Source organism: Orbicella franksi, chromosome 5, assembly GCF_964199315.1.
Source record: "Orbicella franksi chromosome 5, jaOrbFran1.1, whole genome shotgun sequence".
Lineage (NCBI taxonomy): Eukaryota > Metazoa > Cnidaria > Anthozoa > Scleractinia > Merulinidae > Orbicella > Orbicella franksi.
The window spans coordinates 28,034,577-28,048,760 of NC_138149.1; the positions used below are offsets into that span (position 1 = coordinate 28,034,577).

A 14,184-nucleotide genomic window follows, 5' to 3' on the forward strand; every position below is an offset into this window, starting at 1 on the left:
ATTGTGTATCAAAAGAGCCCATGAATCTTCACTGGTTACGGATTCATCGGCTCCTTTGATGTACCATAATCCCAGTGATCTGGGATCATTGTTGCTGATCCAGATCATCCCGAAGGAACCGCCCTTAAACAGTCCTATAACATAGCTTCCGCAAATGGCTTGGTGCGAAGGGAGAATTCCACTTCCAGCCAGAAGTTTACTTCCGTATTAAATTACCTACGATCTGCTAAGGATTTGCTAAGTTCCGTAAGTGCTGTATCCTGACGGTTTAAGTTTAAAAAACTTGTAGGGATTCAGCGCTGAATTACAACCCTGCGCAAGGGTTGGAGAATATTATTAATTTTGTGAGTGATTTGAAAATCTCGTCGAGGCAAAACTGCTCTGTTTCACGTGTAAAAAAAATGTTTCACACGGTAACATTTTTAGGTTAGATTTGATGAAACAAAAGATGACGATTCTCGTTCCTTCGTTAATAAAGATAGTTTTATTCCTTTCAGTATTGATGCTTTCTATATAATATTTCTGTATAACTACAAAGTGGACATTGAATTACTGTAGCCAACTGTGATATTTCCTGTGTCTTATTTTGCTTCTTTTGACTTTATGACTGTTAAGCGAAGGAATTTCTTTAACTGGAGCTTGGGCATGTTTCTGAGCATTTACTTGTAATTTTCGTTCCTTTTTGTGACCCCCTTGTAAAGTTGTCTTCGCCTGTGCTTGTCCTTGTACTGGCGGCATGACTGGCTTTTGAGCAACTTTTATCGGCACGATTTTTTGTTTGGTTGGGATTTGTGACTTTTTGCAACAATTCTGTGTAGGACAAATTCCAACACATAGCTTATCGCAAATGGCTGGACACGTGAAAGGAAGGGGAGGTCTCGCAGCCGGTATTCCAGGGGGTCCCGGTGGCCCCGGTGGTCCGGCTGGTCCGGCCGGTCCGGCAGGTCCTGCATCGCCGGGCTTTCCCATGACTCCCATCGCTCCCTGTGCGCCTTGTTCTCCTTGAAGACCTGAAGAAAAGAAATAATTACAAGTATTTTTGTTGACTGCAAAACAGCGGCTTCAAGGTTTCAATAGATACGATGACAATTAAACAACTGTTGGATACCTTTAAGTAATTTTAATCAAGGCTGAACCCCTAATTTATATTTTAGTAGCAGATTACAAAAAGCTTGTTTGTCCCCGCTGCATGCGGCAGAAACAGATGTTAAGCCCTGGCTAAATGGACGCGCAAGTAGTCACATAGAGCAAGTTTAACTTGCGTAAAGACTTGCATTGAGTGGCTAAACGGACTCGCAAGTTTCCTCTCAAGTACACGCAGGTCGCAAATAAACTCATTTCAAGGTTGCGGGCTTAGTCCCGCGCGGCCAATAGCCTGTATTTGATTGGCTAATGGCTTACTATAACAACGATGGACGTTACTCAACTTGCATTGAGTTGGGTTGCGTGGCCAAACAATGGAGAGCTTGCGTCGACTTGCGTGCAAATTTGATCTTGACAGAAGTGAACGCAAGTCAACGCAAGTGCACGCAAGGCCTGGCCAAGGGGAGTTTCAAGTTTTCAGCCTGCGTCTACTGGGGAGTTTGTTTGGCCAGGCTAGGGGTCCAGAGATTGTAAACGTTTTAAACCCAGGAATACCAGTGCTTCATCTAGTGTTATCGTCTAGATAATTGTTGTTATGAAAAGAACTGTTGTTGGTGACTGAATGGTTTCAACATCATCATCAGCGGAAGTCATATTCTGAGTCGAGTGAAAAGTGTTGTCAGTCCATAGTGTTACAAGTCTGGTCTGTTGAGACTGATTGATCAGGTAAGCCTTGATGGTGTTGGCTGTAGCTCTGGTGTAAAGTTTGTCAACAATTATTGGTCAGTTATATCCCTCCGCTGTTATACTGAGCAGCGATGTTACAGATGTCAGCTAACAAGGTTTTAAACCTGCAATAGATACCAGCTAAATAAGTCCTCTAACAAGGTCGGAAAACAGGCGTAAGCAATATTTTTTTCTTTTAAACTCCCGACTAGATCACTACGTGCATGATCTTTCGTACAAGTTACTAAATCTCAACTTACCAGCTGGTCCCGGGCTACCTGGACTGCCTGCTGGAGGCCCCACAGGTGGTGGTCTCGTTGCCCGTATTCCCGGGGGACCAGGTGGACCCGGAGGACCTGGAGGCCCAGCTGCTCCGGGGTCACCGGGATCTCCCATTGCTCCCATAGCTCCCACAGATCCTTGTGGCCCCTTTGGACCTTCTAGGCCTAAAACATATACAGATGTGAGGATTTTTAAGAGATATAACACGGAGAGAGGTGAGGTCGAATCTTAAATTACCTTCACATCGGAGATCATGACATCGTGAAATACCGATTTTAAGGTTTCTGCCAATTAGGATGGGGAAACTACTAAATGAGGATTTTGCGGTGTTTTCATGGTACCAAACTTCACTGGTGGCAGGGACTTCTTGAATTTGATATCAAACCATAGAAAATACCTTTTTTTCTTCTTTGATTAGGTGACAATGAATTTGAATTTGGGTAAAAATTGATTTCATCAATAATAAATGCATTATGTGTGCGTTTTTATCCTTAATTTATTTTCTTAATTCTTTTGTTATTAAAAAAAAAAAGAAAACAAAAGAAGGGAATACACTAGAGGCGCCCTGCACTGATTCTTGAAACTCCGATTTGGCTCATATGACCGACTTCAGTATTTACAGTCAAACCAAGTGAAGCCTACCCCTCAAGATTACATTAATGAATTGATTATTTGAATATTGAATCCGCTAATCGTTTCAAGAATGTAATAATGAATTGCTTATTGGAAAACTGAACCCACTAGTCGTTCCAAGAATACGGCTAATGGATTTACTGTTTAAAAAAAGTCAATTTAATAATGAGTTTTGAAATGACTAGCGAGTTTAATATTCAAATAATCAATTCATTATTGCATTCTTGAAACGATTAGCTGGTTCAATATTCAAATAATCAATTTATTAATGTAATCTTGAGGGATACGCTTCACTTGGTTTGACTGTAAACTACACACAGTGCAACTAAAATGTCATAAACGTGATTGTTGCCACAATGTTTGCCCTTGGAATAGTAGGGGCATGCATGTTTTTAGGTTTAATTACTGAACATATGAATTTATTATATTAAAGTCGTATTTGTTTTTAATTGAAACGACATGGATTTTACCTGTCGGGCCTGGCGCACCAGCGGGGACTGCATATGTTGCGGGTGGAGCTGCAGGAGGTCCCGGAGGTCCCGGCGGGCCCGGGGCCCCTGCTGGCCCGGCTGCTCCGGGGTCGCCCTGTTTTCCCATAGCTCCCATAGCTCCCATAGGGCCTTGCGGGCCTTTAGGTCCCTCCAAACCTGTCGTAATCGAGTAAAATATGTTTTCGTTTCTGATTCACGATCCCTTGCTAATTAACAAGTAGATTATGAGCTCGAGATTTCTACAAGGGGATAGTTTATTCTGAATCTACTATCGCCACAAAGAAATCGAGAGCGAATAATCTAATTGTTTTAGTACAATTCTGATTGAAATTTGCTTCAAATAACCATTCCAATTATTTCTGGTCTTAGTATTAGATTTGGAGGATTTATTTCCAGTTGTGTGAGTGCGCCCTTTCAGTTTCTTTCGAAAAACTCGAGTTTTTTAATTCAAGAAACCGTGAATGTCCCTCTTTTAGTCTTCTCGGGAATCTAATTTTTCATTTGTTTTTAAGTGTTCTTTCAAAACTTCGGATAAACGAGAAAACGTTGAAAGTTTGTTGACCACACCAAGCCACTGCACACTAATGGCTGATAATGTGCAATGGCTCAGCCAATCAGATTACAGCACTTGCATTGGCATACTAGTAGAATTCTACTAATTTCCAATAGAGGTCGATTTTCAGGGATAAATCTGTGATCAGGCTGTGACAACAGGCAAAAGGAGCTCCCTCTCTAGACTACAAGAGGCAGCTTAAACTCTAAAGAATTTCATTTCCTTTTAATTGCTCACATGAGTATACTTTGTCGCGATTTAATATGACCGAATTCAGCACATAAAACAACAGCACAACCCAATCGTCACGAGCATGACTGTTGTCATAATTGTTGCTCTTGGCAGACAGGGATACATAAACAGATAAAAACATGCTCAACATGCAAAGGGTAACATTTGTCTTTTTTTACTGTAGCGACATCTTACCTGTTTGGCCTCGAGCACCAGCGGGGGCTGCATATGCTGCGGGTTGAGCAGCTGGAGGTCCCGGGGGTCCCGGTGGGCCCGAGGTCCCTGCTAGCCCGGCTGCTCCTGGGTCACCCTGTTTTCCCATGGCTCCCATAGCTCCCATAGGGCCTTGCGGACCTGACGGTCCCACCAAACCTGTCGCGATCGAATGAAATATAAAATTTTTAATAACGGTCTAATTTCAGACATTTTTATTATGTAATTAGGCTGTGACTCAGACAAAAGGAGAGTCTGACCCGCGCAGGTTACGAGGTTTCCCGGCAAAACATTGTCACCAGCCTTTGTCTTTTATTAAGAAAATACAAATTAATAAGAGAGGATTTTTGTTCCCTTGAAGAGTAGTAAAATAGCATTACAATAAGCAGCTTAAGAAAACCACTACGACCACCGCTATAAGAACGTCACCAAACAAACGGTGTACTATGCAGAATAATTGCTCTGCAGGTGTGTTGTAAATCTTTGTACTTTTTTAGTGGTCTTGTAAAGACTGGGATAGATGTTTGTATGTATATATGCACACTGAACATAAGAAAAGTTTTTTATTGTAGCGGTAGGTTACCTGTTTGTCCTGGTACACCGGCCGGGGCTGCATGTGTTACGGGTTGAGGTGCTGGAGGTCCCGGGGGTCCCGGCGGGCCCGGGGCCCCTGCTGGGCCGGCTGCTCCTGGGTCGCCCTGTTTTCCCATGGCTCCCATAGCTCCCATAGAACCTTGCGGACCTGAAGGTCCTGCCAAACCTTTCGCAATGGAGTAAAATATGTTTCAGTTTCTGCCTTGTATACGTCTGGCGCGCCTTAAATTTTTATTGACCAATCAGGGCTCAACAGGCAGCTAAAACTTTAATCTTTAATCTTTTATCTTTAATTGTTATACTTCTAAAACAGTAAATACTATACTAGTAGTTTAAAAATAAATAACTCAAAAAGTAAAATGTCATAAATTAAAAGTTAAAAGTTACTGTCCTGTCCCAGGAGGGAAGAAATTGAAGTCGGGCAACTTTCCTCACTGGAGACTGCGTTGAATATTTACGAAAAGTGATTTATAATGCCATAAGCCAAATCAGGTTGAAAAAAGTGAAAAATTTGAAACGGTTTGCGTCTCCTAGCTTTTGGCGGGAAAACTGGGTCGCCAACGTCCAGCAACTCGTTCGTCGCTCGTCGAGTGTCGCCAGGTAGCATGATAATTGTGTTACTTTGAACAAATATCTTGTTCCTCGTCAAATTCAACGCCGAATTTTCGAATTAAGTATTAAAAAAGGCCAAAGCAACTTAAGCATTGTCCTTATTTTTTAGTCATCTGCTATAAAAACGTCAAGTATCGTTTCGCTTCAAAAGAACAGCTCCGGGTCTCGACAGCAGCCGCCGTATGCAAGGTGATTTATGACCTCTTACTAATTTTCAATAGCAGTCGAATGTCTGGCATTTAACAGGCAAAAGAAGAGTCTGACCATAAGTTACCTTTAATCTGGTACCAAAGATATAAGCTCTTCATTTTCTGATATGGATATATTTTGTTCCATCAATATGGCAGACTTCAGTGAATACAACTACAGCGCAACTCAGTCGTCACTAACTAACATGACTGTTGTCATTACAACTTTTGCTCTTGGAAGACAAGGATGCATGTTCGTAGTTATGCACACTGAACATCCATTCTCTTGATAGTCTCGTCTTTGTTTTGTATTTTCACGTGTAATGCTAATATACCATTTTGCAATATTTAAATTTCTGCTACCTGTATGTCACCTCAGTCTGAAGATGATATAAAATTATATCGAAATTTTACAAGTACATCAACGATTCCTTGCAATCTGTTGCCTGTATTATAGACACAATGCATTTGCTCGGTATCACATTTATTCTCTACACTGAACATATATTAAGCTATTTTTGTTTTGTTTTGTTTTGTTTTATTTCTTTTTTTTAGTTTCAGCGTCATGGACCTTACCTGTCGGGCCTGGTGCACCAGCGGGGGCTGCATATGCCGCAGGTTGAGCTGCAGGAGGTCCCGGGGGTCCCGGCGGGCCAGGGGCCCCTGCTGACCCGGCTGCTCCTGGGTCACCCTGTTTTCCCATGGCTCCCAGAGCTCCCATAGGGCCTTGCGGACCTGAAGGTCCTTCCAAACCTGTGGTAAATGAATGAAATATTTTTTAGGGTCTGATTCATGATCTCCTAGTAATTTCCAATGACGGTCTAATTTCAGGCTGCAGTTCATGGAACCAGCTAGGGGCTCCCAGCAGACCCAGAGGTCCTACCGCTCCGGCTGCTTCCGGGTCATCTGGACTTTCCATGGCTCCCATCTCTCCCACAGTTCCCTGCAGACCTTGAGGCCCTGTGAAATCTCATAACGAGAGTTCGGACAAGATGTAAACAGGTTTCTGGTCGAGGGCCTGCTAGCTAAACAGTTGACATCCAGAGCCATCTTAACTGATTTAAAGTTCTACTGGGTGTATACCAAAAGGAGAGAATTTTATCGCAATCGCTTGCCCCCTTTAAAAGAGATGACAATATTGAGGTAAATCGTGCATCGTTTATCAGAAAACGCAGCAAGGAAACACACCACCACGTCTGTAGAGAGATCTGATCTCACCTTGCCATCAGTGAAACGTAAGTCGAAGGCTCTTACCTGCCGGGCCTGGTGCACCAGCGGATGCTCCTGAAGCTGAAGCAGATGTTGCTGGGATTCCAGGAGGACCCGGTGGGCCGGGAGGTCCAGCTGCTCCGGGTGCCCCTTGGTCCCCCGGGCTTCCCATCTCACCCCTGGCCCCCATTGATCCCTGAGGGCCTTGAGGTCCGGCAGAACCTAATGCCAAAAGGGAAAAAAGAATAGCAGTAGAAATCCCGTTAACTATTACTGCTACGGAATGTTGCACCGAAAGTTAAATACTCAAACTCATCGAAGCTCAAAGAAATGAACACATTCACCGGCCAAAAAAACGACTTTTGATTGAAAAATAAAACCATGACTCTTCCCTACGTGTTGATCTTGCGGTTTTTTAATCTAATTATTAATATTAATTTTAAGACGATAGCTTGAGACCTGCAGGAAACCAATTCTAAAAATAAAAGATGCTGGAAAGGATTGACTCAAGGATATAATACGTATGGAGGCTCTGGGTGATAGGCTCCTGCTTTATTGAGAAGGCAGTGGGACAAGCTTGGCAGTTGCAGTTTTGACATCGGTTTATTTCAACCTTATAATTAGCTAGCCAATACGGTTATTTTGGGCACCTAGTACACCTAGTGACAACTTGTATTTTGATTGTTTATCTCTTTGTTGTTGTCGTATTTGCTGTTATTGATGTTTGATTAAAACAAAGTGTCGCTTCTTCTTTGCCCTCAAATTCAGAGATGACAGCGATTTTCATGTACCTGCAGGACCAGGTGCTCCAGCTTGGGAATCATAGGCGGAGCTCGAGGCTGCAGAAGTTGGTACTCCCGGAGGTCTCGGCGGGCCAAGTGGCCCCGGGAGTCCAGCAGCTCCCGCGTCTCCTGGACTGCCTGGAGCTCCCATAGCTCCCATGGGACCGTCTGATCCTTTTGGTCCTTGCTGGCCTAGAAACAACGAAAGAAAATGGGCAGAAACATAATGCTTTCAATAAACGGACCTTCAAGTCAGACCAGGTCAATTGATCTCTAAATCATAACATAAATTAAAAGAAAGACTCGAGTTTCGCTTATCAGTCACCTAGTTTCGAGCAATATTTTTTTCAAAGTGGGTTGCCAATATATCTGGTTTTATCAACATTTCTGATTTAAGATGAATGATATAAGAGATCGATTACTCTGTCTATGTCATAAAACAGGAGCTGATGAGGGACACGATTTTGCCGCGGTCTACCATCAAGAGCTCACCCTCGGGTCCTGGTACACCTTCTCTGGAGGAGCAACATGTGCTCGGGCATATGCTAACACAGACTGTCTCACAAATCTCAGGGCACGATGGCGGAGGTGCAGCGGCTGGCACTCCAGGAGGTCCTGGTGGTCCCGGAGGGCCCGGTAGGCCGGCGGCACCGGGGTCGCCTTGGCTTCCGGGTTCTCCCATGGTTCCAGGGGGGCCGTTATCACCGCTGGGTCCTTTCATTCCTGGTGAAGTCAAATAGATTACTGCAATGTCAATTATATGTCAAATATCTATGGATGATGATAATGACTTTGACGATAACGATTATGATAAAGTTGTTGATCATGATGACGATGAGGCTGACGATTATAATAACGATGATAATTGTGGTGGTGATGACGATACTGACGATATCGACGAGTATGACGACGACGATGATAATGATGATGATGATGATGATGATGACGATAGCGATAGCGATGAAAATGATAATAGAAGCAACAATTCAAATCAAGCTTACCTGGTGGTCCTGGTGGAGCTGGCGGCCCGGGGGCTCCAGGAAGGCCAACAGGTCCCATATCCCCTGGTTCACCTAAACTTCCTGGCTGTCCAGGATTTCCTGAAGGTCCTGAAGCACCTGTAGGGAAGGAACATAATTTTGCATCCTTATACAGCTAGAATAAGCCTCAGTCAACTGCTAAGACCGCCTCCTGCGATGAAGCAGGATAGGTGATCAATAGGAACAACGGCAGAGTTTCATCCAATGTTGTACGTTCTACAAAACTCTGTTCAGTTTTGCTTTCTTAATCCTCGCTATCTAAGTAAATCGCCACACAGTTTCTACTCCTAGATTGTAAATCTAAGGTCACCTATTTACTAAACCGTAAAACGTTCCTTAAACAAAGGATTTCTAATTGTTCTCGATTTCTTTTCACGTCTTTAGTAAGGACTATCCGTAGTATACATACCGGGTGGTCCCGCTAGGCTGCCAGGAGGTCCAGGAAGTCCCGGTGGCCCCTGTAATCCGGGAGGTCCCGGTATTCCCTTTGGTCCATCCGGTCCCGGAGGTCCAGGGGGACCGACTGGGCCGTCAGCCCCCGGGGGTCCGGGTTGCGGGGGAGCAGGAGGTGGTGGAGGAGGCTGTGTGTAGTACGTAGGGTAATTGCAGCAACCGGGATAACATTCGGGGTAGCAGTAATCCGGGCAGTCGTTTCCACATGTATAATCCTCGCGTTTAAATTCTGGAATTAAGCCGTGATAGTTTATCCATTTTAAGGGTGTGATAAAAGCGTCTTAATTCTCCTTACGGTTTTAATGTACTTCAGTAAACTGGCAATGACATCGTTGTAAATGTTCAAATATGAGATAAAGTCTCGAAATACCACTAAGAATGTGTAACAATTCATCTGAGATCGAAGAAATGTATGGTGCTAAATTAGAATATTCTATTGGATATAATTTTGAGCTCAAGAGCATTGAATGGCAAATGGTTACAAATGTAAAATCCTTAAAGAGTGGTTTTTAAGATCGAATTTTGTCCTGCGACAGCAGCAAAACACGATTCCCGATTGGTCATAACTCATGCACCTACAGTGAAAGCTTCTGCCATAAAATAACATGCCAGTCTTGAAACTATCCGTTGGCAGTATTGTTCGCATTTTCTCTTCACTTTCTGTAAATTTACTAAACTTCTTGCGACTTGCATCATCGCTTCCTTCTATCTTTGGTTACTTCTGGCATTATTTTTTCAGTTTGCCCCGACGATTCAGCCTGCACATTTATACACCAGGGTACTAATTAAATGTCTCTCTGTAAGAGTCTGTCAGTGTATGGCTCTCGTGTCCGACAAAGTAGTCATTACGTTATTTGCAAAAGCGGTTATGGACTTGTGGTGCAGGACAACATAAAGTAGACTCATAGAATCCTTTGCTACACCGTAAGATGAGAAGTCTTCTAAATCTTGACACCGAAATGAGTGCTGTCAATCTTCGGATATTTTACTACGAAGAAGATTGCGAGATGAGGTAGTCTACTGTTTAACCACTTTTAATCCCTTGCATGCCAAATTTCCGTAACTGTTCTTCTCCCAAGAGATTAGGAGATAGAAAAGGGGTTCAGTTTTTACATGATTTAGCAAAGGAGCGATCAAAAGTAGGTTATTTTAGTTCGTTTAATTTTACCTTGTTTTAACGCCAAGCGACCAGAAGTAGATGTACAAACCATCAACCATACTCCAAGAAAATAAAGAAATGACCAATATTTCCAATCCATATGTTGGTAGTTGCTCTAGAAAGAGTGAATAAAATAATAATAAAATACATAGATTCTAAGCTTGCTTTTCGTCTTTGGAAAACTTATTGCATTTATAAGACCGTTGAAGAGGGTTATAAACACTAATACATTAAAAGCTGATATCATGTTATATGGAATATAAATAATTGTTAAAAGTACTCCTAGGAGTATGGCGGCGACAGAGGTCTTGTTCAATAGACAAAATTTCGTAAAGGCTGTATGTACAGCGAAAGTATATACAGTTATGGGGTTGAAATAATTAAGTGTGACGTAAAAATGCAGTAAAATACGTATTTAAGCTGCAGTCTTCAAGAATATCTAAAAAATATTATAGGTCTAGTGAACTGTGACAGTAATAAAATAAAAGACAAAAGAGAAAGTGCCAAATCTTGATATCAAATCTGTCCGTAGAGATTTTAACGACGGTAGCCATTTTGAAACAGGCTGTTTATTGGAAAGGGAGCAGGCTCATGACCTAGATATCGATTTTGTTTTGTTGTGAAATGCTGAGACAGTGAAACGAATTGTTATCATAACATTTTCTGCTGACGATTACCTCTTTAAACACAGCTGAATCATAGCATAAGGAAAACACACTTACTTTGCTCCGAAATTATTTTCGCGAATCCGTGATGCTCGGCAGATTTGAATATTTCTTTTCAAACCAGTTCAACTGAAAATTATCTTGGTCGAATGGCCAAGTTTTTGTTTCAATCCTCGACCTTTTAATATTTAACAAGCACCAAGATATATTCTTTTGAAACAACCAAAGGCATTGATAGTTCTTCTGTTTGTCCTATTCAGGTACCCGAAAACAGGTCACAAATCAATAAACTCTCCCTACCTGTTTCCATCATACAGTTTACGTGTTTACTTGGAGAACTGAGCTATTGATCGCATAAAACATTTTTAGCGAGGTCATTCCATATCTTTGTATTGCTAATTACTTGACGCTTTTGCTGAAGTGATTTGGGAGGCGCGATGGCCTCGTGGTTATTGCGCTCGGCTCCGGATCGAGCGGTGCGGTTCCAAGCCCTGGCCGGGGACACTGTGTTCTGTTCTTTGATAAGACGTTTTGCTCTCACAGTGCCTCTCTCCACTCAGGTGTATAAATGGGTACCGGCGAACTTAATGCCGGGGTAACCCTGCGATGGACTAGCATCCCACCCTTGGGGGAGTAGAAATACCCCTAGTCGCTTCATGCTACAGAAGCCGAGATAAGCTCCCGCCTGATGGGCCATTTAACTCGTAGAAAGACTTCTAGGTTCTTACTCTACAGGTTCCGAGTGTTGTGTTCAAGATAAAAAGCCTAGCAACGGAAAATACACAGTCAAATCCATAGTTTTCGAGCTAAATATTGTTTTCCTATTTCAGTCCACCACTAATTGTGCCCTCGATTTCTCGAACTACCCGATTTTTCAAACCAAGCTTGTCCGTCAGAGGTTCGAAAAATCAGAATTCCACGGTTTCTTGGTAGGTAGGTAAAGTCTGCATACAAGCCAAGTAGCCCACCAGGCCGAACCTTATCCCGGTTTTAGTAGCCTGAAGCCACCAGGAGTATTTCTACTCCACCCTGGATGGGATCCTAGTCCATCGCAGGGTTATCCCCCAGTATTAAATTCGCCGGTACCCATTTATACACCTGGCTAGAGAGAGGCACCGTGAGAGTAAAGTGTCTTGTCCAAGAACACAACACAATGTCCCCGGCCAGGGTTCGAACGGCTCGCTACTTAGGCAAGCGCACTAACCATGAGGACACCGCGCCTCCTGTTTCTAGACCCTGTGCATAAATAGATTAAGTAAATGAAAACAGTCCGTCCTATGCTAGGAAACAGGTTTAGTTGAACGAATCATATGCTGCATTGGTCGATTTAAACTTGACATGTAGGAAATTTGACTTCCAAATTCTACAAGACGGGGAATTCCCAATGTATGCGGTCTTTTTTGTTTTGTTTTGTTTTGTTTTGCTTTGTTTTTTCGTTGTCCCTGATATTGGATAGTGAGATAACCCCCTTAATAACAATTCTAGTGCTTAAAGCTTTTGAAATGAAAAAAACCTGCATGGTCGATCGGTCACGTACCCTTTATTTCAGAACTTTGTTACTATTTAATCTTTCATTAGCGCTGCGGATTCTGTGTTTTCGCACAATCTGAAAGTATCAATTAAATCTTTTGAAAAAGCTAATCTAATTTACAACGCCAGGTTCTCCCTATGGGTTCCCCACCAAAATGTGATTAATTTGGCGAGATTTCTTCATGTCCTTTAGAGCTTTCGGCAATATTTTTTCCTCTCGTAAATAAAGTACTACAACGGACAACTTCCGTTAATGTTTTTGGTACACTTTTTATATTTTCAAATTAACACCACGCCACGCTAAATGAAAGAAAGACATCTTCGAAGTAATATCCCATTGAGCTTGATTCAAGACGCATGCGGTGTTTTGAAGGAAGCTGGGCACATCTTACATTTTTAATTGTAACAAAGTTTTCTCTGTCTGCACGCGATAACTTTAAAGGTTTCTACGCAAGATGGTGAAATGCTAAAAAAAATGGTAGATTGAGATACGTTTGTATATAAACGCAATACGTCACCAAAGTGGTTCGAATTCAGTCTTAAAAGATACAAATTAAACCAAATGTAAATTTCTGTTGATAGCGGTTTTTTTTTTCTTCAGACTAAAATAAATAGCGACTAATGTAATTCCCCGGAGTGCTCAGTCAGGCGAAAGTCGGAACTGAACAAATCCAAGATTAGAGCAATACCGACAAATTTTACGCTCTGAAATTGTTTGATTATGGTAATTACATTATTTTTTTTTATCTGAGATATTAGCAAAAAAATCGGACACAATTGGAAGCAAACTTGTGTTTTCTGTGCTTGCAAGAAGTTTTTTTTTTCTCGGTTTGATGTTCCGAGAGTTCTCTTCACGAAGATTGGAGACATTGTTTCATATGCGTTTTAAAATTGACATCTATGGCAATTTTATTTAATCGTTTCATCTTGAGCGGAGCTATTGTTTGTGTCTTATGTTACGGTAAGTCTGGAACACGAATCTACCTAGTCAGCTGCATCTTTAACACGTTTCCAACACCAAAGGTATCAACTATTCAGGTTTTGGTTTCAGCGTGCGAATGCGGTCAACGTTGTCGTTGTGTTTACTTACATTGAAAGCTTTCATTTACAAGTATGATCATTCGCTAGCTTCTCTTTATCTTCACAAACCAAATCTAAGCAAACAGGTCTTGAGAATTGCGTATCTAATCATTGGAAAGCAAAACTTTGTTTTTTCAGAATCATAATCAGATCCGTAACGGACGGCGTGGGTTGAAACGTTTTCATCTGAGATCAAATATAATGTCTATAAAAACAGATGTACCGTCTGAGATTAAATCCAGTTTTACGAGCAAGTTAAACATAATATAGCAAGCATTTGTGCTTCAAGAAGTCGAGATGGGACAGAAAGAAAAATTGGTACACAAACAAGTCAAATCATGGACATTTATTAGAAGATTTAAGAGTCCTTCGTGCCAGAAGCACGGATAAGATAATTCATGAATAAACAGAGGGCTCATTGATTTGTAATTTCGCCCCCGTGTGAAAACTGAATCCAATAACGGTTACATTATAAACATAAAGCTGTATGTTTTTCTCTCTTTTTTTGTGGTTTTGTTTCAATACCATTTGGAGCAGTTCATTTTGATCCTATCTTGAAAAGGATTGAGCGGCAGATTTTTGACAATGTCAAGAATATGCGAAACATCTGCCTCACTTCAACAATCCATTTCAAAATTGTAGTCATCGTCGATTACATTA

General features: G+C 41.9%; 1 protein-coding gene across 2 annotated transcripts; it reads right to left on the bottom strand.

Annotated features, from left to right (window-relative positions):
* Positions 1-470: 470 nt before the first annotated feature.
* On the bottom strand, positions 471-12,592 carry LOC145487620 (uncharacterized). 2 transcript variants are annotated; one of them, XM_081466438.1, is made up of 13 exons: positions 10,972-12,592; positions 10,259-10,364; positions 9,047-9,319; positions 8,599-8,715; positions 8,090-8,320; positions 7,607-7,789; positions 6,861-7,037; positions 6,183-6,359; positions 4,796-4,972; positions 4,195-4,371; positions 3,195-3,371; positions 2,070-2,255; positions 471-1,010 (listed from the first exon to the last, which is right to left on the bottom strand). In XM_081466438.1, the coding sequence occupies exons 2-13, from the start codon at positions 10,347-10,349 to the stop codon at positions 550-552; spliced, it is 2,427 nt and encodes an 808-aa protein (XP_081322564.1). In that variant the 5' UTR covers positions 10,350-10,364; positions 10,972-12,592; the 3' UTR covers positions 471-549. The 2 variants fall into 2 exon arrangements, with proteins under 2 accessions (XP_081322564.1, XP_081322565.1); XM_081466439.1 differs by lacking the exon at positions 471-1,010 and adding an exon at positions 1,027-1,934.
* Positions 12,593-14,184: the final 1,592 nt, after the last annotated feature.

Coding starts and splice junctions, on each gene's coding strand:
- LOC145487620 (XM_081466438.1), bottom strand. CDS start 10,349: ATGGATTGGAAATATTGGTCATTTCTTTATTTTCTTGGAGTATGGTTG. Junction 4,973..6,182: donor TGGTGCACCAGGCCCGACAG/GTAAGGTCCATG, acceptor CCATTGCGAAAG/GTTTGGCAGGACCTTCAGGT. Junction 2,256..3,194: donor TGGTGCGCCAGGCCCGACAG/GTAAAATCCATG, acceptor TATATGTTTTAG/GCCTAGAAGGTCCAAAGGGG.